Source organism: Puntigrus tetrazona, chromosome 18 (assembly GCF_018831695.1).
Source record: "Puntigrus tetrazona isolate hp1 chromosome 18, ASM1883169v1, whole genome shotgun sequence".
Classification (NCBI taxonomy): Eukaryota; Metazoa; Chordata; class Actinopteri; order Cypriniformes; family Cyprinidae; genus Puntigrus; species Puntigrus tetrazona.
The window spans coordinates 13,964,166-13,989,572 of NC_056716.1; the positions used below are offsets into that span (position 1 = coordinate 13,964,166).

General features: G+C 37.1%; 1 protein-coding gene across 25 annotated transcripts in view; it reads right to left on the minus strand.

Annotated features, from left to right (window-relative positions):
• gramd1bb (GRAM domain containing 1Bb) overlaps positions 1-24,375 on the minus strand; it is a 104,070-nt gene extending 79,695 nt beyond the window's left edge. For 22 of the 25 annotated variants that reach the window (XM_043264531.1, XM_043264524.1, XM_043264523.1 and 19 more), the window contains exon 1: positions 6,284-6,407. Coding sequence is in view for 3 of the 25 variants with exons in the window: in XM_043264526.1 (XP_043120461.1) it covers positions 24,071-24,207 (137 nt within the window). In the remaining 22 variants the exon portion in view is untranslated. Of the gene's footprint in view, positions 1-6,283; positions 6,408-24,070 lie in introns of those variants that run through there. The other 3 variants (XM_043264526.1, XM_043264527.1, XM_043264525.1) reach the window with 1 other exon arrangement.
• Positions 24,376-25,407: the final 1,032 nt, after the last annotated feature.

The following is a 25,407-nucleotide window of genomic DNA, read 5'->3' on the forward strand; positions in this document are numbered from 1 at the left end:
AATTAAACTTAACTTCGATATCACATTTCCATTGCCTTCCATGCTCAAGGACGCTGCGTTATATCTATTTTAATGCGCATAATTAATGCATTTACCACAGCCTTACTAATGCCTTTATCTTGGTAACTCTACGATGCTGCACATTTTCGATCACGGAAACACACAAAAAAATAAAAATAAATAATCCGAGATGACTGCTACCAGCCAGCACAATAAAACAATCAAGGAACTTTAATAAAAGCATGCCCTTTGATAATAATAGTTTTGCATTAATTAAAAAAAAATAAATGAATGAAAGATTTAATAATAATCCAGAAAATCCTTTTAATTTCTGAGCATGCTTTACTCATTATCTGGACATCAGCTGTTTATTATGCAGTCCATTGTGCTATAGGTCATGAGGGACATTTAATAAAAAGTAATAAAGTGAATATGGAATCAATTACAGCTCCCTCGACTGACGGCAACGATATCATTCATCTTCTCTTAATACTCCGAATGCATACAGTACCAGAAGCTGTGGCCTTTAACTTAAAATGTCAACGATATTTACCAAATATATTCATATACGTTCTCTTTATACATGCTCAAAACAGCATTTTTGTGTGTCAGATGTGGATAGATGCTGATAATAATGTCAATACTGGCCTTGTTCTGTGGACGTGAGGGCTTCTGGGTTCTGGCCGCTTTTTCCTATTTTCAGCAAAAGAGAGGTGTACTGAATGATCTGATGTGAGCTATTCCAGTTCTTTTCATTGGTTGCAGACATTCTGAATTATTCCGAAATACAGTTTTTTGGTCCACGGGTGTCCGTTTCCTCCCAAAGAGCGCGAGGGGGAAATTTTTTAACTTTTTGAAAGTCGAGAAATAGTCAAGCTATTTATCTCCGTCTTTCTCTAAACATGTTTAAATGTCATTCAGCATATGTTCAAGGGCTGGCAGAGGACAGATCCATTGTGCCAGTTCTGCCCTTTCCTATTGCCAAAGCCTGATGGGTTTGGCCAAAAACAACACGACACGGTCAAACAGATGGAGAAAAAAACACACACTAATGCATATGGATGTTCGTAATGATGTTAAAAAACACACAATAAGCAGCTAATGCTGAGTGATGAGCTCTCCCTGAACCACTGATTACTTGCATTTAAGCCATCCAGGATGCAAATGAGTTTTTTCTTCTCGGGAACAGATTTGTAAAATAAATAAATGATATTATTTACCACTGTATGCTGTGCAGTGAATGGGTGCCGTCAGAACGAAAGCTGATAAAAACACCACAATAATGCACAAGTAAACCGCACTGGATTATTCGGATGTTTTTATAAGCTGTTTGCGCTCTCATTCTGACGGCACCCATTCACTGCCATTGGAGCAAGTGATGATAAATATCTGTTTCAATGAAGAAACAAACTGATTGCATTGAGGATGAGTGCATCGTTGGGTGCATGCAAATAAATATTTTGAAAAACGTTTCGTCTGAAAGAAGAAAGTCGCCTAGCATAAAATTTTTAAATTTCAAATAATCGTCTCATATAAATGTTCATATACTATAATAATACAACAAACAAGTTACCTTTCACCGTTTAATAATTCATCAGCTTTTTACAATAATCAATCTCTCCACCACAATCCTACGTCATCGAGCAAATATTGCTGTATATATATATATATATATATATATATATATATATATATATATATATCATCATCATAGATGTCTCTGCTGATTTCTCAGAGATGGAAGATGAATGTAGTTTACACAAATCAGCTTTAAGGGCCACTGTCCAGGAGGAGCCCCACTACTGCAAAAACTGTGCCGACTGACTCTGTTACTAAAGAAAGTGGCAATCATGCACCTGCTTCGACCTGCGCGACCCCCGTCTGTCTCAGTAACGTCAGTCAGATTCATAACCTATAGATGCAGCGCAAAATCAATTGGCAAACGTCACACTCTCTTTGTCCCGTTAAGTGAACAATCTGCAGCAAGACAAGCAATGAACGGCACAGTTTACCCCGTTACACACCTGAGAGAGAGAGAGAAGGGAAAAAGAGCAAGCAGAGGAACATTAAAGAGAGAAAACAGAACAAGAGGGAACAGAAATCCAACACACACCAGACTCCCATCTAGCGCAGAATCTAATAGTTTAGAGATAAACCACAATAACAGAGTTATTTTCACTTCAAGACAATAATACCCAACATGATAACTGTAATAAAAATATTTTCTTAATGCACGATTCCGGGTTTCGCTTCACAGATGCTCAGAAAGCAGTAAACAACATATTATAATCTTTTAGCTTCAATTTTTTTCTTTTTTAATCAAAAATATCTTCCTCCTCTCCAAACGCATTCGTTTTAACGATCCAGTCAAATCCTGATTAAAAACAATTTTTTTTTTTTTTTTTCGCTAATGCTGCATTCGCATGCTTTTGTAATAATCGTAAATAAATAAAAGTTTCCTAGTTGGATGTTGGCGATGTAAGGCCTCTCTAAGGACGTTTCTGATGACTTAAAATCATAGTTATGTATGATAATTACGATGGCACATGAACGCATCTGTAATTCCATAAAATGCTGTTTGACATTAACTTCACTGCAGAATCCCTTCCAGTCCTATATTAAAACATTCTCAAAGCTTTGTGTGTCCAGTGGCTTCCAGCAACGCAAGCAACACTAAAAGCAAGCAGGGTACAGTATTTTCTAAAATATTGAATATTTTAATTATTATTTACATTTTTTCAACCACTAGTAGGTACATGTTCACACCGCATTTTCTTCTAAATAGCACACGTCAGCGCACATATTAATACATACAGTAAATGGTACATAATAATAGCTTTTTAAAGGATTTTGCCCCAGTGACAACTTTTTATTTTTATTTTTTCCTTCTTTGTTTCGAATGCCGTTACGTTTAAAAGACTTTGTCGTCAACTGAAGGGGACTAAAAGACTAGTTTTTAACGTAAAAAATAAAATCCTGTACAAGTGAATACAGTTATAGCTTAGTTTTTGAATTTAACAATGAAAAAGATCACGCACGATTTAGTTTTCTTGAAATCTTAAATTCGACCTAATTGCGATTTTCATCAAATATCTCAACTCGATTTTACGTGAAATGATTCTGTGAAATGCAACCGGTATGAGATTGCGCACGTAAACGCACTCGGGGTCTCGAAACAAGATTAATATTTCATATTTAGAATGTTCCGTCACAAAAGAGAACAACGCTAATCGAGGGCGAAGAAGGGCTTTGAAGGATCTGCACTAATCAAGCACTAGTGAAAATACGTGTTATTTTATCACAGCGAAGTCCCCGTTTCTTTATTTCTCAGCAGATTCATGGTATATGCTAGCGACAGACAAACACGGCTTTCCATCAGTGTAAATTATGAATGAGGCGTCAGGCGGCTGTTGTGGAACGAAACCGTCCCAGTAGTGTGATCCTCACGGAGGAACGCTACGGTTTTAATGGATCTCACGGAATAAGCAGTGCGCTGCGGAAGAGGGGGGTCTTTTAGGTTGCTAAAGACTTGCTAATGGCCGCTCAGTCCCTGGAGGAGTATTTCTTCCGACCGCTCCGGGCTGAGAACAGCACTTTTCCCCTGTGAGACGACTGATTAAGGGACAAGCACCTTCCCAAATTAATTAGCACTTTACCTTGTTTACCAGAGTAACCGGGATAAAGCCAGTTTCCTTTAATATATGTTCCTGGTTTCTTTGGGAACAGCACAATAAACTACATGAAATAAATTAATAACTGAGTGAGTGAAAGAAATACTGAATATATAAATACTTCCATAATGTATTTATTTGCTTGTTCAGTATTTATTTATGAATACGTGCGTACATGCGTGAATGAATAAAAAAGAAATGAATAAATAGTGAATATATAAATACTTTCATCATGCATTTATTTATTTATTTAATCTGTATATATTTTTGAGTACATAAGTGCATGAATGAATAAAAGAAATGAATAAATACTAAATATATACATACTTTCATTATGTATTTATTTGTGAATATGCAAGTCCACGCATAAAAAATGAAAATGAAAAAATCCATAGATTAATGAATGAATAATATTATTCTTAGATTAAAGACCGAACAAATAAATCAATTATTGTATGAAATAATGAATACGCAAGTACATGAATTGATAATGCAATGAATGAACGGATGAAAAAAAGCAGATACACTACACTACGTCACATTAATAAAATAGTTTTAACTCGTTCAGAGTCGTTCAGAAGTCCACCCACATTCTTTCCGTGATTATAAAGTGGATTATTTCTTAATAGCTGCTCGTGTCGGACATGACATTCCCCCGCGGCGAGCGGAGAGAGAGAGAGATCCCAACATCCCAACATCTCAGCGCTTTTCATCTCCTCGGGCCAACGGCCGGAGCGTCTTTCTGATGTAACCGAACGGAAACCGTAACGCGTTTCGGGATCAAACCCCGTTCTGCCCAAGAAGAATAACTCAACATTTAATACTTCTGTTCTCTTCCGTGAAAGTGATACACGGGGTTCTTGTTTCTGCTGACCCTAATTCATTTATTCATTTTACAAGCACCACTCCAAAGCAATTTGGCCGTGCCCTGAGTTTATTTACACGGACGTAGCTTTAACACAGTTGAGTTATGATTGCTCTGGGGGTGGAACGTGAAGGACGATGACTCTTAGACTGTCCCCACTGCAGGAGACTTAACCCTAATGGATTTTCCTCTCTGCATTCATCTATTACCCTCTCAGCGCTCATTACGGAGCGGCTCACCGCACGCCGGATAGATGCATTCAATATTACAAACGTCTCACACGTTCTTCACGACGCGTTTTCATCAACACGCCGAAGCCTTTCCTTCTCTTCAAACCCTTAATCAGATCCGGGAAATATATGCACATGCACAGGACCCTGAGTTTCATAATGCAGATGAATTTGCAGAAAAAATAAATACATTTAATTGTGACTTCAGCTGCTTTTTACTTGATTAAAAATGATTGTCAGTTACACACAGAAACTCAGCTTTTCACTCCAAACTAATACGAACACTAATAAATTATGAAAGAAATAGAATATGATTGTATGAACATACTTCTTGAAGCAATAACAAAAATAATGCATATATAAATGATAACGTTGCAGATTTTACAGACTATAGATACTACAGGAATAATTTGGTTACTACCGTTTCTCTTAATAAATTTGTATCAAAACATAAAATACAGAATTCAGAGCAATTACAATTTTAATTTCGTAGGGCACGGTTATTGGTAAAATGTTAACAAATTATTAAACCGCATTATTACGCATTTAAACTAATAAAAGAGAATCCAATCCATCGATAAAATGGAAACAGTATAATAAAAATGGCATAAAATAAGATGAGAATCAGAGGTCTTGATAAGAAGAGGTAGAACTACTGAAGAGTAAATATATTAAGACATACGCCTCAGATGTGAACAACTGTAGATATGTTCAAAGATGTGGATATAAAGCCAGTTTGGTTCATGCAGTAAGTTCCTCATCAGACGTAATTTGCCATTTAAAGGTGGACTTTTAGACAACGTTGGTTGATCATGCAATTACTCTAAATCAATGTCTTAATATACAAACCTATACATAAACCAGAGTACGTGCATGATACTGCCATTCAAACTTCACTTCTACTGTCTGTGCCTGTGTTTAAATATAATGACAGCTGATACAAATATAATCAAACCGCTCTCTCTAGCAACTGAAACAAGTCGACAGGTTCTTTAGTGTAGAATCTAAATATACTTTACTTATACTTTAAACACCATTTTTTTTCCTAATAGGTTTTTAATACTCTGCATGCAGCTTTAATGAGCTCAAATTAATTGGAGTAATTGAACTTCATTTGTCACACTGTATGAACCAGATATATATATATATATATATCTCAAATTGTGAAAACAAACCCTAAGATATACACTTTCCTTAATTTAAAATACATTTAAATCTAATTTTATATATATATATATATATATATATATATATATATATGTCTCATGGACATACAATGCATCATAGCATAATAAATGCAAGCTTTAAAGGTTATTTAATAAGAGAGTCTTTACTGTCAGATGGTTGTGTTCCTCACTACTATATGCATGTGTACACACACACACACACACACGCAGCACGCCACAAGAACAACAGTGCAAGATAAAAAAGCAAAATGGCAAACACACACAAAGCGAGACAAGAGCTCCATGCAGACATTGATTCAGTGTGTGAGAGCGCGAGCGATGCTCCCTTACCTTGCAGCAGCTGAAGAAAACACACTACGAGAGCGCTGCCATCTGCTCTGAGCACAGGGCGCAAAGACCAGGACCAACTCTGTCCTCCAACTCTGACGTTCCCGTGCTCTGTATCTCTCTCTCAGACTCCTCCTGTAGAAGGGAGCTACTGTACACCCCTCTCTCTCTCTCTCTCTCTCAATCTTCGTTCCCCTCCTGCTGTCTTTCTTCACAGTCTTACTCCAGCTCTGCCTTCAGCTCATTGGAGCGCTCTCGGTCTCTCTCTCTCTCTCTCTCTCTCTCTCTCTCTCTCTCTCTCTCTCTCTCTCTCTCTCTCTCTCTCTCTCTCTGTCTCTCTCTCTCCTCTCTCTCTCTCTCTCTCTCTCTCTCTCTCTCTCTCTCTCTCTCTGTCTCTCTCTCTCTCTCTCTCTCTCTCTCTCTCTCTCTCTCTCTCTCTCTCTCTCTCTCTCTCTCTCTCTCTCTCTCTCTCTCTCTCTCTCTCTCTCTCTCTCTCTCTCTCTCTCTCTCTCTCTCTCTCTCTCTCTCTCTCTCTCTCTCTCTCTCTCTCTCTCTCTCTCTCTCTCTCTCTCTCTCTCTCTCTCTCTCTCTCTCTCTCTCTCTCTCTCTCTCTCTCTCTCTCTCTCTCTCTCTCTCTCTCTCTCTCTCTCTCTCTGTCTCTCTCTCTGTCTCTCTCTCTCTCTCTCTCTCTCTCTCTCTCTCTCTCTCTCTCTCTCTCTCTCTCTCTCTCTCTCTCTCCTCTGCTCTCTCTCTCTCTCTCTCTCTCTCTCTGTCTCTCTCTCTCTCTCTCTCTCTCTCTCTCTCTCTCTCTCTCTCTCTCTCTCTCTCTCTCTCTCTCTCTCTCTCTCTCTCTCTCTCTCTCTCTCTCTCTCTCTCTCTCTCTGTCTCTCTCTCTCTCTCTCACAAAGGAAAAATATCTTATGTTCAATCTTTAAAATTGTCGTAAAACTTTAAATATTTAATATAAACCAGGCTGCACTACCGTATATATAATTTGCCATTGTGTCAAATTCACTGATACTGTATGTGAAAAAACTGGTCTTTAATTGATGATGCAAAACTTGTTGGTTACAGTATTTTTACAGTATTTTTAATTAATATTTTATTTGTAAAAAAAAAAAAAAAAAAAAAAAGTGAATATATACATTCACGTTTCTTGATAATTAAAATAAATATTTTTAAAAAAGTACATTTTCTGTAATATATATATATATATATATATATATATATATATATATTCATTTTCATTAATGGTTATGCATGTGCTTTAATATATTTTAATTAAACTGTATAACAGTATATATTGGCTTTATATCCACCATCAGCCAGCCTGCTCTCTAAGACTTATACATTGCATTGGATAAAAAAATAATTAATATTAGTCAACCACTGAATAAAAGTCTTCCCATGTTATATAGTTATACGGAAAAAAATAATAAAAATACATTTATCTTACATAATAGTTAAAGTGGTGAAACACGTGCATTGAGTTTGTTAAACTATACATTTACGTGTGTGTGTGTGTGTGTGTGTGTGTGTGTGTGTGTGTGTGTGTCTAACCTTGCTCCAGGGAGGATTGTGACTGTAATAATTATACTGTAAACTGCTATAGATAAATCTGAACAAGAGCATTATATTGAATATTGTCTACAATTACATAGTCCTTGAAAACAAATGTTTAAACGGCAAACACTATGAGTTGCAAAAATGTAAAATGTTTAGCATAAATACATCAAAATGCACTCATAAAAAATTCAGATGTTCTCACTACTTTCAACATAATTCACTAATAAATGGAGCCATGGCCCTGGAGCCAATTAATCTCAATCCTGTGCAGAGCATGCTAGAAATACATTCAAATAAAACTTCAAATAAATAAATAACTATATATAAAGCAATATTAAAATGATCAACATTATGCAAACAGAACTACAAACAAAATGATATTTGCAACAAAGATTTAATTAAACCAACAAATTAGAATTCATATCTTGCAACCTTGCATTTAGTTAACGGGTCTCCTAAATTACTTTTTGAAGTGTATGAGGATAACGGATTGAAAGTTAATATAAAAAGTTAATATTACAAGCTTCTTCCAAACATAACGAAATATAACGATTAGTCTGCATGATCAAAGACACCTCTGAAAACCAAATAAAAAGTCTATTTTTATGTAACAAAACACTTGCACAGGATAAACGGTAACATGATGAGACAATAAACATTTTTATACAGTATGAGAGAATATGCCTTATCTTCTGGCACTCACCGCCTCATTATGAATACATGCAGCACGATGAGAGAACTATGAGATTTGTTATGAATTATTGCTGAATGGAGAGAGATCAGATAACTGTTGCTTGACTACGAGGTCTGCGTCTCATAAACCAGATCATTTTGGAACGGCTAGATTATTAATAATCCGAACATCGAACATGACAAGGAACTAAGCTTGCATGTAATTTCCATTTTTATGGACTATAAAGTCTATTTATATGGAATCGGCAACATTTAAAGATGAAATAATAAACATTGTGTCTGTGGGATGTACTTCACTACCGATAAATCCTCCTGGTACACAATCGTATTCTGACACGTTTACGCAATTTAAAGGAAATACAGTTCCATTGCCATGAAAAATCATCTGCCGATATGTCAAAGAAATACTAAAATGTCTCATGGGGTGCACTTTTTAGTGAGACACACCACTGAGCACACATCCCCGCAGTTTACAAAAAAACTAAAAACTAGAGACGCCTTGTATCACTTTTCACGCCAATGTACAGAGTTTCGATTAATAAAGTGTAATTTTGCCGCATTCAGGTAGGTTTAGGATTGGATTTGGTGAAAGGCATATTTCCAACCTCTTAGAGCATTAACTTTTAGTGACAGTCCTCGGATATTTCGAATCTGAACCGCTGCAATACATAGCTATATCCATGTAAAAAAAAAAAAAGTGCCAGGGTTCACATATTGAACCTATGTTTTAGTGCTGTTCAGTGGACATTTCTCTTTGAAACTCAGGTTGTTAAATGTGCAAAAATGCTTATAATATTGAATAATTTTAATAATCGAATAATTAATAATTTAAATGTGGTAACATGAAACATTTGGAGTTTCAACTTGTTCGAAAAAATGTGTTTGAAACATACAAATCAGATTTACAAAGTGGTGTTTAATGCTTGTTGATCTTTTTTTCGTCATATAAATAAATGAATTGTATTAGTTCAATGTTCTATGAACCATTTGCACATCTATTGTACTGTATGTACAGTATGCATCATAAAGGAATGCACGCATGTGTACTACAACCTGAGGATATGGGATCACATTCAGCATTGTACAAATGCATTTATTACATCTAAAAAACACAAGCCGTGGAAGCATGGGGACGTATCTTAATGGTTGTATTCATCCTGAATGGCCAGAGAATTGCAATTGCTATGGATACCAGTAGAAATGAGTCCATGTGTCTCAGTGGAGAGCTCTTACTTTAATGATCATGTCACAGACAAGAAACAAACCGGTCAGAGGTCATCCAGAGCATGTTTACATGCACATTTACAATACGCTGATATCTACTAATAAGCTTTATCAATCAATGCAAGAAGAATTTTTTACATTTTTCATTAATTGAAAGCAAAAACATACAGGAGAATTCCAGCAAGAGAACTGGAAATGCAGGTAATGCAGCGTTATGACTGTATCATTTCTACTTCATAAAGTGAGAATCAATTTATATAATTTATGGGTCATCAAATAGTTTGTGCATGTATTTCCTCTTCCACTACCACAAATCATTCACTGCGGCTGGATGCATTTAAATCTGCAGTAAGGATGCTTTCCCGTCACACATGCGATGCTTTCAATTCAGAGTACAGACTGACTTCAGCTAGCAGGACTCAGAGGTCAAGGTCATCTTCACCTTGTGATTTATCCATTTATCCAAATGAGCCACCTTCACACGCGCTACTACGTGAACAAGAAGTGCATAAGATCAAAGGATCTGGCTTCCTTTCTGTCCGTTGCTTACTTATGAGGGTGAAACTGGATTATTCGGTAACCTAAAATCTAAATCTTCACATAGTGCTATAAATGAACAAAACAGTCTGGACATAGCCTAAATATAAAATATAAAACTAACTATTCGTCGATGAACTATGTGTGACAATATCTAAATCTATTCCTCAATATACAGTATATACAAGAAGCACAGAACCTTATGAGAATCACCTCTGCTTCTGATTGGTTGATGGTCTCTCGTTGATTATGTTCATTCCAGTGGGCGGTCAGTCCACACTGACCATCTTTAACAGTGTCACAGTCACCCATCTTGATTTCTCTGTTATTCTCTTTCTCCATATTTGGGTTCACACTCAAATGACCAGCAATGTTAAACTAACAGACATCTTTGCAATCATTAAGTCTTATCACTTCTTTGAAATGCAAAGAAAACCACTTTCAGTGTTGAGAAAGTACAATTCCGGGCTATATCTCCGTTAGACCATTTGCAGTGAAATGAAGGATAAAGAGCATATTCTCAACTTCCTGTCAGAAAAGCTTGTTTAAGAAAAAGAAATCAGTCTGGATGATAAGAAAGTTCATTCAATCATTTCAAAGGCCTTTAACGTTTCTTTCATTCCCCTTTTGAAATGATACAGTAACTCCTGTAATCTGACAGAGCAGCTGACATCATGCGGTTCAAGAATATCTGAAGAAATCTGGCAGGGTGAAAGATACACACACACACACACACACACACACACACACACACACAGACAGCACAGGAAGATCTTAGAAAAATCTTATTAAGTGCAGGCATTCCTCTTTGCTGATCATTTTTGTACAGCCAGTTTGAAGCATAGACAATAAAAACACATTGTTATCTGTGCCAGATTTTTTTTTTAATGTTTGAATATAAATGCCAAATAACACTGCATAACACGTTGATTAAAACGCTTGGTTTAAAACTGTTGAAACTGTGTGCTCAAGCAAACAAGAGCATACCAGGAATAACACTGTTCAAAAATGCAGGAGAAAAGGAAAAAAATAACAAAATGATAAAGCACATTGTAGTTACTTAGTAAAAACATGCCAACGTCATTACGCGGTTATAGGCTATCCTGGGTGATTGGCAGGTCATTATGTGGTTGCTAGGGTGTTCAGGAATGTTGCTAGGTGGATGCTTACTGGCCTGAGTGAGCTTAAATCTCTATGACATTCTGGTCACCCCAATTTAAGTTTATGGTGATCCTGACTCACCAGAGGAGAAATAAAAGATACAAAAAGGGGTTTTAATAGTGATGCATATAAAAGAACCATAAAAAGAGGCTTTTTATGACAGGCTCTTAATCAACCATTTTTTTAAGTGTGAAGAACATTTTAATAATCTAACAAACTCTTTTTTTTCTCCCTAGAATCTTTTGTGGATTGGAAAAGTTCCAGGCATGTTAAACGTTCTTTATGGAACCTTGGAACTTATGGAACTTTATGGACCTTTTGTTCTTGTGTATTCAGTGCATACAAGAGGGTATGTTGAATGTGCTAGGCTTATTATTTATAGCACTGGTCTGTTGTTTCGCACTCATATTGTTGTCAAACAGCAGAATGGAGATTTGCATATCAGATGAAAAATCCATGATTTGGAATGAATGTGATTTGTGAATGGCTAATACTGAGAGACAAAGATGAATCTACTTCAGTCCTGCTCTCCATCTCACTTTTTGAGCGATTGTGTTGTAAAACCCCTGATCAAGAGGGTGTGCGTTTTCTCATCATATCACAAAGTGGTTTCACATTCAGTTTTTACTGAAGCTTTACATTTTACAAAAAAAAAACAATAATTCAAAAATGTCTGTACCCTGATCATGAATTCCAAATGATATGACAGCTTTAATAAATCCATGTGGCTTCGTTATGATGTGTTGTGTGCATTATATGTAGTGTGAATGCAGATATGAATAATGAATTTTGATTGCTTTCCCAGAATAACACCGCCAGTTCTGTCATGTGACATGAAAATACTTCATGTGGTATCATCTAAATGAAATCGTTTTTATTGAAGTCAAAAAATATGATTTAGTATCATGAATCAACTTATACAAACAAAAGCATTTTTTAATAATAAAGTGGAACAACATAGTCTCGTGACCAATTTGTACATAATTTACGAGGTGGCTAATCGTTCGATTTTGAGCTACCTCACTCGTATGATTTTGTACGATTTGTCTAAACCCAACTCCACCAGCTTCAAATCAACAAGCATATTAAAGAGCATTTGAACGCATTATCGTCAGTCATGATCAACATTTACATCACTGTCCATTACATGCCACTAATAACACATTTTCTCACCTTTCTTTCCGTGGCTATGACCGAAAAACTTGGTACCTTCCCTGTGGAAATGTCAGATGAAACTCAATCCAACCACATCGACAACAACAAAATACCCACAGGAGCCCAACTACCTCTAAGACGAAGCCCCAGATTAGCTGCTAAAGCTTCACCAATTAACAGCTGGCTACTCTAGAAAAAAAATTCCCGGTATATAAAATGAATGTCTACATTCCTCCTACGAGGACCTCTTCCAACTCCTCCTAGAAGCTGCTCAGGAACAAAAGTGCGTTCCACCATCAGAAATTTCAACCCCACAGCCTTCAGGAAGGAAAGATGTGCAAAAAAGGAAGCATTCGTCAGTTGAGCATAATTCCCAGCGTACCTCCAAACAAACTAAGTTTCCAACATCTCATCCTGAGCTTTAGCCTTAAAACCTATTCCTCTCAGCCTTGTCCTCAATTCAAAATGCTATCTCCAACGTGGATGGGAGACTACAAGCCCTCAAACATCAGCAACTATGGCTGAATTCAACATTGCTTTCGGGGTTTATAGAGATGTTATCTGTGAAATCCAACCTGAAAGAAGCCAAGAATTTGACACTTACCTCTCTAACATATCCAACCTAGCCATGTCTCATGGAGGCGTGCTGTTTTACGAAGTCATTCTCTTCTAAAGCTGTTATGTATATTCAGTGTTTTAACCAGAGACTGAACTGGTCAGTTGTGTGGTTCTTTTTCTCATACTTCTTCATTGTATCTCAACTAGCGCGACTTCCAAATCTGAGGCCGGGGGAAATTCTCAGGAGGTGAAACCAGCAGCTTTTGCTCCCCTCCGTTTCCGTCACAATGACATCGACTGTAATTGCGGACTGTAAAATCATTCATGCTTGCAGCTACTGTGGCGAAAGTCACCCAAAGAGTGTTTGTCCTCGAAGACTCAGTCGTTTCAAGAAGAAATAGAAGCCGCACCTTATACTCCTATCAGCATAATTCAAGCTTTAAAAAACATGCAAACCATTGCTTTGTGAATCATCTGCTAATCGGGTTGCTGAAGGGGTTTTTGACTGCCTTAAGAGTCCCTTCCTTACTCTTCGTTTATCTGTAATAACCTGCAATCTGCTGTCAAAGAGCCTTACATAGTAGATAGCCTATAAGCTAAGGAACCGAACAAAGGGTACATGATGGGTCTCCTTTTAATGCGTTTCTTATTAACCCAATTGCAAATACTCGGTAAAAAAAAACATCTAATTATCAATCTTCTCCTCATTCTAATCATGGAGTCAAAAGCATCGATATCTTAATTCTATCTGAGCTTTTTTCTTTGTACTACTCCACTTTGCATCCCGTTATTCAATTTGATTAAGCTTGGTTAAGTAAAGCCGATATAATCAATGCTTGTAAAATGCCTCTTCACTCTTCCCAGTAGCACCTTTTCGGCGTTAGATGGCGCAACAAAGTGTATTTCACAGTTGGACTTACCTTCAGATGCAAAAGTGGCCCGCACATATTTAATTTCCTTTCAGAAGCCCTCTATTGAATTTTATCCAATAATTGCAAACTGCCGTTCATGCTCCACCTGCTGGACAATTTCTTAGTGATCGATTATCCCCCAAATCACCTTATATGCACACTTAAACAAACATTTGTTGGAACTTGGAGTACCTCTACCTGAAGAGAAAACATTAGGGCCTTTCTTTCAAACTAGACTTTTTAGGTATCATGCTACCTCTGGATAAATTAAACCATACTAGAGAATAAATACAAGCTTTCTTGGTAGCACCATCAGTCACCAAACGGGATCCACTATCTTTGATAGGACACCTTAATTTTGCTATGAGGATCATTCCTCAGTCACTCATTTATATCTAGACTTTCCAAATCAGGAAGCAATCTCCATAACCTAGTCTTCCTAGATGCAGGATGCAGGTCAGATTTACAATTTTGGCTTAAATTATGCAAATCTTGGAATGGCATTTCTTTTATTCTACCATGATCAGTACGAAACATCCTGTTTTTTTTAACTGATGCAGTCCCCTCTATAGTCTTTGGAGGCATATTTCAGAATCAGCGGTTTGCTGATTCTTGGCCAACAGAAATTAATAATCTGTCTCCCTATCTTCATTTATTAGAATTGTAACCTATAGTAGTTGCAGCTATTTCTACTGAAATGCTTGTTAGTACATTCAACAGTACACTTTACATTATGTTCAGTTCTCATTCAAGTATATTAAAGTATACTACTTCTGCACAGCAATAGGTGCTCTTTAACACATTGATTTTGAAATAATATAAGACACATTACTTAAACTTCTAAAATGTGTACGTTAGTATATAAGTGATGGTGCGTGATGCTGATTTAAAGAAATTTTGTGGAATTGAAAAGACTTTTAGAGCAGGATCTTGTACATTATTTAAACTCGCTGTCATGGCTATAAATGTACATATATGCTTGCTCTTGTATGAATAGTATGAGAATAGTATGAGAATAAAGTGATTTTTTTTTTTTTTTTGTTGAAAATGAAATCATTGCACCGTCAGCTGCTGACATCATCACAAAGTCACAGAAGAGCTTCTAAACCACTGTGACTGAGAACCAGAGTGAAGAAAGAGTGGGTGAATCTGGCACTAAACAAAGGTCTCTTATCAAAGAACAAAACTCTTCAGATGAAAAGAATAAAAAGTTATTAACCGTGAATCATGTTTGGCTATGTAAGAGAAAGTTATGAATCATACTCGGTGTGATGTTCCGTCTGTGTTGATCAGGAAGACGGACGGAGATGAGGGAGCATTTGTCATCAATGTTTCAAAGCAGCCGTCAGCTGCAGCTACTTTAATGTGGAAAGTGCCTGTTCTAATAAAATAAGCACAAATCCCACAATAACTTTGCTCGACTGTTACAAACACTTGCAACAACACAAATCGTCTGACGGCACGTTCATCACGGAACGTTCTATACGTCCAAAATATTAGGACCTGTTTATACCTTTGCTAAAATAAGTGTTTTAATATTTTCCGCTTTAAAAGAAAAGAATTTCAGAATAAATAAACAAGAATTGTGTGTGTGTGTGTGTGTGGTGGATATATGCATGTGTGCCCTCAGTATATTCATACATACAAACACATACATGCATATATTTAAGAAAAAAATATATATATATAAAATACAACTATACTTTTCACAGCACTAATATATATATATATATATATATATATATATATATATATATATATATATATATATATATAGTCCCCTTAATACTAATAATAAATGAGCAGCTGTTAAAAATGGGTATAAAATTTTGTCAATGTCAAACACTAAAATCATGATGAAAGGTAATATGTTTCACTATACTCAGTTACTCCCATAGGAGGAGAACGGACTTCATACATCCACAAAATAAATAAATCACATAAAATAACTTGATAAATAAATAAAATACATGCGCATAAAACAATATGAAGCCACTGAGCTTGTATTGATATTTTAATGCAATGAACATGTTTTCTAACCCTGTGCCATTTTTCTGCATTTCTACATTTTTCTTTGTGCAAGTACGACACCAAGTGGCTAACAGATTTAGTTGCAGTACAGCCAAGAACACTTTCTGTACCAGCTAGTAACCAAGATACTGGTATATTAATGAAAAAAAGCATCTCCCGCTGAGTTATAGTACTGGAGATGATAGATAAACACAAATACAGTGTGTGTGTGTGTGAGAGTGTGTATTCGTAATCATTTAATGCTCGTGAACCCCAGCTAGAACGGTTTTCTCCAGGCCACGAGACCATCACCAGCACAAGCAGAAGACTTCTAGAAAAGAAGATCTAAGTCATTGGCCTCCTCTCATCTCTTGCTCTCTCCCTCTCTCTTAAGCCGCCATGAAAAGGTAATCCTGTAGTTCACAGAGCTTCCGCGCACTGAGAGGACCTCAGAGAAAGAGAGCTAGAAATTTAAAATGCGCAGTGGTAGCGCTTTGAAGTCAGCACAGCCAAAAGCTAATCAGAGAAAGCTGGCACGCTAGATTTGGCAGGATAAAGGTTTGTGATTATGTTTACTGAAAACCAGAGCTGGGTCTCATACCTCTAGGGCTTTAATTGAGTTCTCACAGCAGGCCGCCAACAGCACAAGATATGAAACACGCAAAAATAAGGCCTGCAGAAGAGATGTGTTTGGGTAGAATACGCCTCCTGAGGTACGCAACGCCTCATGATTCTTCTCTTGTTACCACATCCACGCCTTCTCATTTGACTGTTCAGAGACTTTGTGTAACTCCCGCCGAACGTTACACGAGTCTGTTTGTACGGTAACAGCAGCCATTTTTAAAAAATGAAGTGACTTGTTTTTAAAATGGAATTCTGTAAGTGGCTGTTGCCCGCCAGGCCGGTCTGGATCTCCAAATGAACTTAAAAAGTCTTTGCTAAAGAGTTATAAGTCATGAAACAAAAACATCCGGTATAAACCAATCTGCGTTTGAGTTACCAGTCTTATTACGAGTCTTATAATCAAAAAGTAGTACCTAAAATGTGTAAACACTTCATTATTATTGCAGAATCATGGGTAATGTAGTTTTTCGCCAATTCTGTTAAACGCAATTGTTTCAAAAGAATTAATTGAAATAATGCACACTGGCAGCTTTAGCTGCCGAGCTCACAGTAGGTCTGTTTTAAAGATTTATAAGTTATCGAAAAATAAATAAATTCTGTTGAGAATGGCATTTCTTTTACGTTCTGTAACTATTGCATTCTATTGCATGAGATGGATTTCTAAAACTCTTCAGTGTGACTGGCCAGTCATGCAACTGAATAGTCGAAACATATAATATAATGAGCTGCAAACTAAATATCTTAATGTCGGCCATGGCAACATATACAGTACTTTAGATAAACTTTATATAAGATTGGAAGTTAAAGTCGCGGATGTTACCTTGAACTACATTTTTTTTTATGTTCTTAAACATGAGATGTTCTTGACAGACGAGGAGCTCCGGTTCAATCCTGTGTAACTACTCTTCAACAAAACAGTTCAAACAGTAAATAGATGACACAGGTGCCTCAACAAATGCCTTTTTATATCGGTTTTGCATATGTTAACAGTATTGGGTGGGTTTTGGGTTGATTTGATGTAGGGCGCCATTTCCAACATGTATTAGCTCCAGATACTGAAGAAACTTCACAGCAATACTCACCTATGCCAACATGATAACAATGTGTCAGGGTTCACGTACTGAACCTGTGTTTTAGCATTTCTATTTGAAACTGCGGCAAAACGTTCAGCAAGCTACAAAAAAACGGTGTCGCACAAAAAGTGCACAGAGGTACATATTTTTATGAGACCAGGTTGAATACAATTGCAATGAAAACAAATTACCTGCAAAAAAATAAAATAAAAAAAAGGTTTAGATTCGTACATGCAATATGTATAAGCTACTTGTTGTAAAAAGATAAAAGAAGAAAAACTTCACACTATTATTTCAATAAATAATATTATATTGAAAGTGGATTCCATTAAAAAAAGATTAAAAGATAACCAAAATCCACCCACTGAATATTATATCTCCCTCAAGTACTTTATACTGAAAAAGAAATGCATTAAAAAAATCCCAGCACATCCATAAATTATATTGTCCTTATTGGATCAGTGCGCAAAGCAGTCAAGACAATTCAATCAAAGCATATATCATCAATGAGAGCAGAGCTAACGTTATTTTACCGCAGCGCTGGCTTCAGGAGCTGCTCTCTCATACAGTAGAAGCTCATTTATTCTGGAGAGAAGACAGCTTACACTGTTACAGGCTTTCCAGAGTGAGTGATGAGTTCGGCCGAAAACAACCATCAATCTGCCTGTATAGAAATGTGAAGTCACGGCATCATGACAGCGCTGACGAAAGTGCCAGATGCGTGTTTAGAAAACTGTGATCATTATGCAATCAGGCTGAACCTTCGAGGCTAATTTAATTTGCAAAAGCAGCCCAATATGAGCATCTCTCCTATGCATACAGGGTGAATTTTTCTCATTATTCCTCTAAAAGTTCTGCTAATGATAAACAAGTACTTTTGAGCAAAAACTAAAATAACTGCCACACAAGATTCTTTAAAAAGATAGGAGTTGATAGGAGTCATTTGTTCAGGAATCGGACTACACTAATAGCTGCATGTTTAGGAGTCCAACTTGACGTCATTTGGTTTGCTTAACGAAGTTTGGCAAATCCAGTTATTGCTTTACACTCAAAAGTGCTCAGTGATGTCAATCAAAACCAATCCTTCATTCATTTCAAGGCCAGTCAGTCAGATGAATCTGGTGATTTCTGTCAACGCTTGACGTTTTTCTGTGCAATGTGTATCAGAAGAACTGACAAGAACAGACTGTGGGAATGTCATCTGAGACCGGCATATCATTAAACCAGTAAAAAAACCAAAAAAAAAAACCTCTCTTCGTAAGTTTCGCCTGGAGCTTTCGCTTTAATATTAAAAGCAATTACTGTGAGGCAGAACAAATCAAATGCGAAATGTCCCAATAACTATAAAGCAAAACAACTGAGTGTGAGTGAAGGGTAGAGGGGGCGTTACAGGCTCAGAAGAATCTGGAGTAGAAATGAGAATAAACTAAGGGTGCTGAGGAGCTGAAGTGTCTCTGAAGAATTCTCTTCTCTATTACAGGAACAGCGATGGCAAAGAGGCTTAACGATATTGGTTACGGGATTTGAAGTGATCTAGGGACAGGCGGCTTGTATTAAGCACGAGGAGGGAGTTATTAGTCTCTTAATATCTTTCTTCTCTGTGCTTCAACAAAGGTGCCCTTCAAAAATTAAAGCCCTCGGGTACGAAATCTATTTCTGTATTTCTATTTCAAGTCCATCTATACGGTGTTCACCTGGAATTTACATCCTGAAACAAATTAAGAACTGCGTGAGTCATCTTTAGATGAACGTCACACCACACTGTTTGCATTAAATGTAAGGCCCAGGACAACCTTAACACTCCACTTCAACTCCCGAATTTCACACGAACGCATTCGTTCGGCCCTGTAATCTTGAGCTGAGACTCAAACCGGATAATTATAGAGCCCTGCAGCAGATGACTGGAATCATGTATCATTATTAGGGATTGAGCGTAATGCACCATACAGCCAAAACAACTTAATTATAACATGGATTTCAGCAGAATTTAATCTGATAACTCATAACATTAACAAATATTCCCATGGCCATTTTTACAGCTAGCATATAGTCAAGACGGATATATGGATGCACTAATAGCATGAACAAAGTCGAATTACACCCAATGTTAAAGCATTAGTTGGCCATTACATTTTTATACAGAAATGTGCAATGTGGAGCAGTTGAAAAAGGTTGGTTATTGTGTCTCATGATATATTGTATGAGAAAAATATTTCCTCTTGTGTGTTCTTGTGCGTTCTGCATTAGTATAAAACTCATACAGGTTGGGTAAAACATGAGGGGGATTACATTATGAACATATTTTGATGAGCTATGACTAAGTCTGGTCATATGAAGACTTTGATAATACAATTACGGTCACGTTTGCTTTGAGTAAGAATACTTGAAGTGACTTTTACTTTTACTGTAAGGGCCAGGTGGGATATTGTCTGGAAGAACCGACTCTGTCCTAGTTTCTGCTGTTGAAGCACATCTCACACACAAGTCAGTGCAAATTGTTAAATCTGCGTGAGGAAATATTCCAGAAAGCAATGGATTCTTATAGAAATGGCTGGAATTCATCCACAAAAGTCTACAGCGAAGTGGTTAATGTGACTGCGCCTCAGACACTTTGTGCACGACGCAATAAAAGAAGGTTAGAGAGAATTCTCATTTTGGCTCCCTTTAATAAAATAAATGCATGATTCTAGATATGACAATGCAACTTTATTATAACCCGTCCAAGGCCTGCAAGTCTTTGCCCTTCAGCTCAACCACTGATCTTCTTTCATATTTGGAACCTCAAAAGCTAGATGTCCCGTTGGGAGTCTCAGTGTGAGCTGAAGAAACAGTCCAAACAAGCAGTTCAAGAGAGCCAGAGTCAAAAGCCTAGTCCAAAAGGACGGTCTGGAACAGCAGGTGCGTCTTACAATGGTGCCAAAAAAATGAAGACAAATGGCAGGACATCAAGACACAAGAAGAAACCCAAAACAGCCAGTCTACTGCAAAATGCTTTCAATCAGGACACAGCCTCCACAGGGGAACAGCTACCAGCAGTAAAGCAGAGTGGTCATCCATCTGCACTTAAGTCAGACAATCCAGGAAGCTCGTTCGTCTTCCTTTTAATATCACTATCTTATACTTCATAAGCGAAACACGTTAATGTTAGGTGGTTTCCATTTCAAACGCGCTATTGTCAACATGCACTCTTCTGCCTGCAACTTACACATCCAGTTTCGTGGACATTCACACAGAGACCAGTCATCAGTCGGGGCATTAGTCATTGCACAGCATTTGACCATTGGATTTACAAAAATCTTTTCAGGTTTAGGAAGTGTTTCGACGTTGCATTTGTTGTAGACAAAATTCCGCAAAAGAAAACATCTCCCTTTGCATTGAGGTTCGCAGACGTCGTTTATGCTCAGACAGGAACATTAGTTACACGTTAACGAAAGTTGCAAAAAAAGTAAATCATAATCAAAGACCCCTAGCTCTGACGTTTTTCTAACATTTCAAGAGTTTTAGTAAGATATTTATATTTAATTTGATTTAAATATAACCCCCTGTAGTTGATTACAAACCCCAGTTTGGGAAACCTTGATGTAATATAATGTTTAATAAACTTTCCATAGTTAATAACAATGAACGGAACATATTTCCTTAAGATTATCCTATTTAAATCAATGCGATAATAAAGTAATGACAAAAGTAAATTAATAGTAAATAAAAAGTAGACTGGATACATTACTTAAAATGTGCAATGTCATGGATTATGCTGATTAAGTAATCTACTCAGCTCTGCTACGATATTTCTATGCCAGAAACAGTTCGTAAGAGTAGCATGCTAGTACATGATTCTGAAATCAGCAAGTCATTTGCTTCAGTGCTATATTAGTCAGCCATTTTGAAGATTAAAGAGTCTTTATAAATATCACAGTTCTATATCCAGTCTATTTTTAAAAAGTTAACGTTGAAACGTTACTTATGCGATAGTAATTTGTATCTGCAGTGTAAATGCATTCATTGCAACTTTAAGCTGCATTAAACAGTCTGCATGGATACACCCAAAAGCCTCTTCAGATGCAGCTTCTGTGTCACTTCTGCAATATAAAGATGGGTTTTGTTGAAAATGACTTTATTTGATCCATTTTTAAATCCGTTTTAAATTAAATATCAGCCACCCAAGTATCCACCCCAGACCACGGAGAAACAAGCTAACAAAAAAAAATACTAATTTTTAATCTAATTTATTCTTCATACAAGTTTTTGCTTCCAGCTATGATAAAAAAGGACAGAGTTACATCATGTCTTGTGGCTTTTTTGTGGATTTGTTTAGATTTTTTCAAAAAAGTTATTATGGTTAGTGCTGAGTAAAATCCCTATATTATAACATTAGACAGAAAGAAAAGGTCTAAAGCTGAGAGAGAGAGAGAGAGAGAGAGAGAGAGAGAGAGAGAGAGAGAGAGAGAGAGAGAGAGAGAGAGAGAGAGAGAGAGAGAGAGAGAGAGAGAGAGAGAGAGAGAGAGAGAGAGAGAGAGAGAGAGAGAGAGAGAGAGAGAGAGAGAGAGAGAGAGAGAGAGAGAGACATAGAGAGAGACAGAGAGAGAGAGAGAGAGAGAGAGAGAGAGAGAGAGAGAGAGAGAGAGAGAGAGAGACAGAGAGAGAGAGAGAGAGAGAGACAGAGAGAGAGAGAGAGAGAGAGAGAGAGAGAGAGAGAGAGAGAGAGAGAGAGAGAGAGAGAGAGAGAGAGAGAGAGAGAGAGAGAGAGAGAGAGAGAGAGAGAGAGAGAGAGAGAGAGAGAGAGAGAGAGAGAGAGAGAGAGAGAGAGAGAGAGAGAGAGAGAGAGAGAGAGAGAGAGAGAGAGAGAGAGAGAGAGAGAGAGAGAGAGAGAGAGAGAGACAGAGAGAGAGAGAGAGAGACAAGAGAGAAGAGAGAGAGGCTTTAAGTAATTAGATAACGGCAAAGCCCTGGTGTGTGCATTAACCTAATTTTCAAAACTGCATTACTTTACAAAGTGCTGTGCCTATAAATGTTACAATGAAAGCTGCCAGGCTGGCACTTAAGATCAATCAATAACTATAAGTAATGTAAAAAAAAAAAAAAATACATAAAAGTGTAGCATATCAATGTGCAAGAGTGTAATGTAGAATCTTCCAAAATCAGTTATTATCAACATACTGTAGTATTATTACCATAACGAGTAACACTTTATGGGGTGGAGAGAGACATTCTTAAAGTCATAGTTCATTGAAAATCATTGAACCGCCTTCATGTCGAATCCCTTTCTTCTGTGGAACATTTTGATAAATGTACAATGAAATGAAAGTCGGTGAGGTTAAATATCGTGCTGAAAGAAAGAATGGAAAAGTTTTGAGTGAATGTTGCCAGCGTTGTAATGTTTTTTATGTGAACTATGCTTTGAAATCCAGTCATATGAGTCCCTGGGTAATACAGCGTCTATCACAGAGGCTTTGTTGACTTGTTCCAGAGGTGACCTTTGCTGTTACAGTCCAAGAAAATCTTGAGATAAACAGTAACGCCGTGTAAGAAACTGCCATCAGTCCATGAAAGAGAAGATCGGCTGCTAGTTATTGCTTTCTGTAGACAAACAAATAAAACGTCCAAAAGAGGCCTGAAAGCCACACTCTATTAAACCGGAATGTATGATCGCATCTAACGTTACGACCTCTCGAAGGATCAATACGGTAGTGTGTGAGTCTCTAAAAGGATCTTTTTTAAACGCGTCTCACATGAGCGCTGCTCTTCAGGATCAATGGCGCTGCTCAAAATGTAATTTGTGATCCCCAACACGGACAAGATGAGATTATCAGGGCAAATTGATTTTCTTGTTGGACACGACTCGGCCTGGGAAGCGCTTCAAGAAAAGTGATGAAATTTTCAGACAGCTTTTCCTAATCTGAGCACATTCTTGAGGCGCGCATGGAACAAGATTATTGCCTTTCCTCCAGCATGGTGGTTCATTGACTCAACATCATGTGCAGGCCGTTTTATTTCAGATATCTGCTGCGTCTTTTGTTCATAAATCAGTTTGATTAGTGATATCTCTTACCGTGCATGTCTCACATCCTGGTAAAGAGCGCATAAAGGTATATAATATCGATAACAATATTCTAATGCATTATTTAAGCATATGAAAAAGCATATATTATATGATTTAACCGAATGCTACTACTAATAATTGAATATATTAGTACAAAGTTATTTGCCATTAGGTCAGTATCGGGCTGTTATCCACTGTAATGATGTCTGAGCATGTATTTAAATACCTAGTGTCTCACCTGTGCTGATTTCTGCTCTTCCCAGGTGAGCTGCCGTGTTTCTGGAGATGAGTGAAGGGTCTCAGAGTGTTCCTCAGTAAACTGGCCTCAGACGCTTCCTCCAGCTTCAGCTGCGGTATAAGGTGTCCAAACGCCATCTCCAAAACCCTCCCGTCTCCTCTCTCGGTCCTCGGATGGAGAGCAGAAACCCGAGTTAGTTCCGAGCAGCTCAGCTGTCATTCAGAGTTACAGATCTTCAGCGCACAGAGGACTCGGGACATATTTTCCTTCCATGGCGAGAGAGCAAGCGACGAAACACCGGCGTGACGCTCCGCTGACTCCTTCACGAGCTTTTCCGCCCGTGAATAAGAGAAGAGCACTCCGTCGGGCGTCCTCGGGATTACCGGGAAAATTAAAGGAGCGTGTCAGGCGCGGAGCTCACCGGCGCGCATGCGCGTCAGCATCAGGTGCGTGAAATCGAATATAATTTTACAGGAAATAAGTTGTTTTTAAAGGGGGTAAAAATCATTAATGTGACGTTTAATGGTACGTTGATACTAAAAACACACATCTTTATTTGAACCTATAACAAACGAAATAGAATTTGACAAAAGATTACGTATTTTTCATGTATTTTTATTTATAATGGCATATAAAACGTCACGTGTATGTCATTATAACTAAATAAAAAATAAATAAAATAAATAATAAATACATTTTAGCAGATTTCAAATGTACATGCTTTGTCTTCCATGAAAACGGATTAAATAATTGGATTAAAAATAATTAAAATGACGCACTAGATTTTTGTTTAAAAAAATAAAAAAACAAACAAGTTTTTTTACAATCCTAATTAAACTGTTTAAGCCATTCAATTTGTTCAAAGTCAAATTGCAAAGCAAACCTCATGAACTTCATTCTATTTATGACAAAAAGTTTATATCACAGAAAATATTTAAAAATATTAATCTGGAAGACAATTAAAAGTAATATGCAGCAGAGTGTGTCAGTAAAATATTTTATTTTTTTATTTTATTATTTTTTTTTTTACATCATGCATATGCTAAATCTAGATATATTAAAGTAATCAGAAGTTTGTAGTATTTTTTTTTCTTACAAAGTTTTCTGTAATCCAACTTTCCTTCCACACAATTTCCTCTCAAATCCGTCACTAACCTCAAAAAGTATAATTAGGATAAATTTTTCAATGTACTTTCCACAAATGGGCCACAGGTCTCTGGTGACAGCTCACTAAAACTGAGCCATTAATCTTTGGAAATGTAAGACTGTGAAAGGAGCCGACCCACTGAACTCAATGAACGGCTGGATTTCCCTCATCTGACAGAACCGCATTCGTA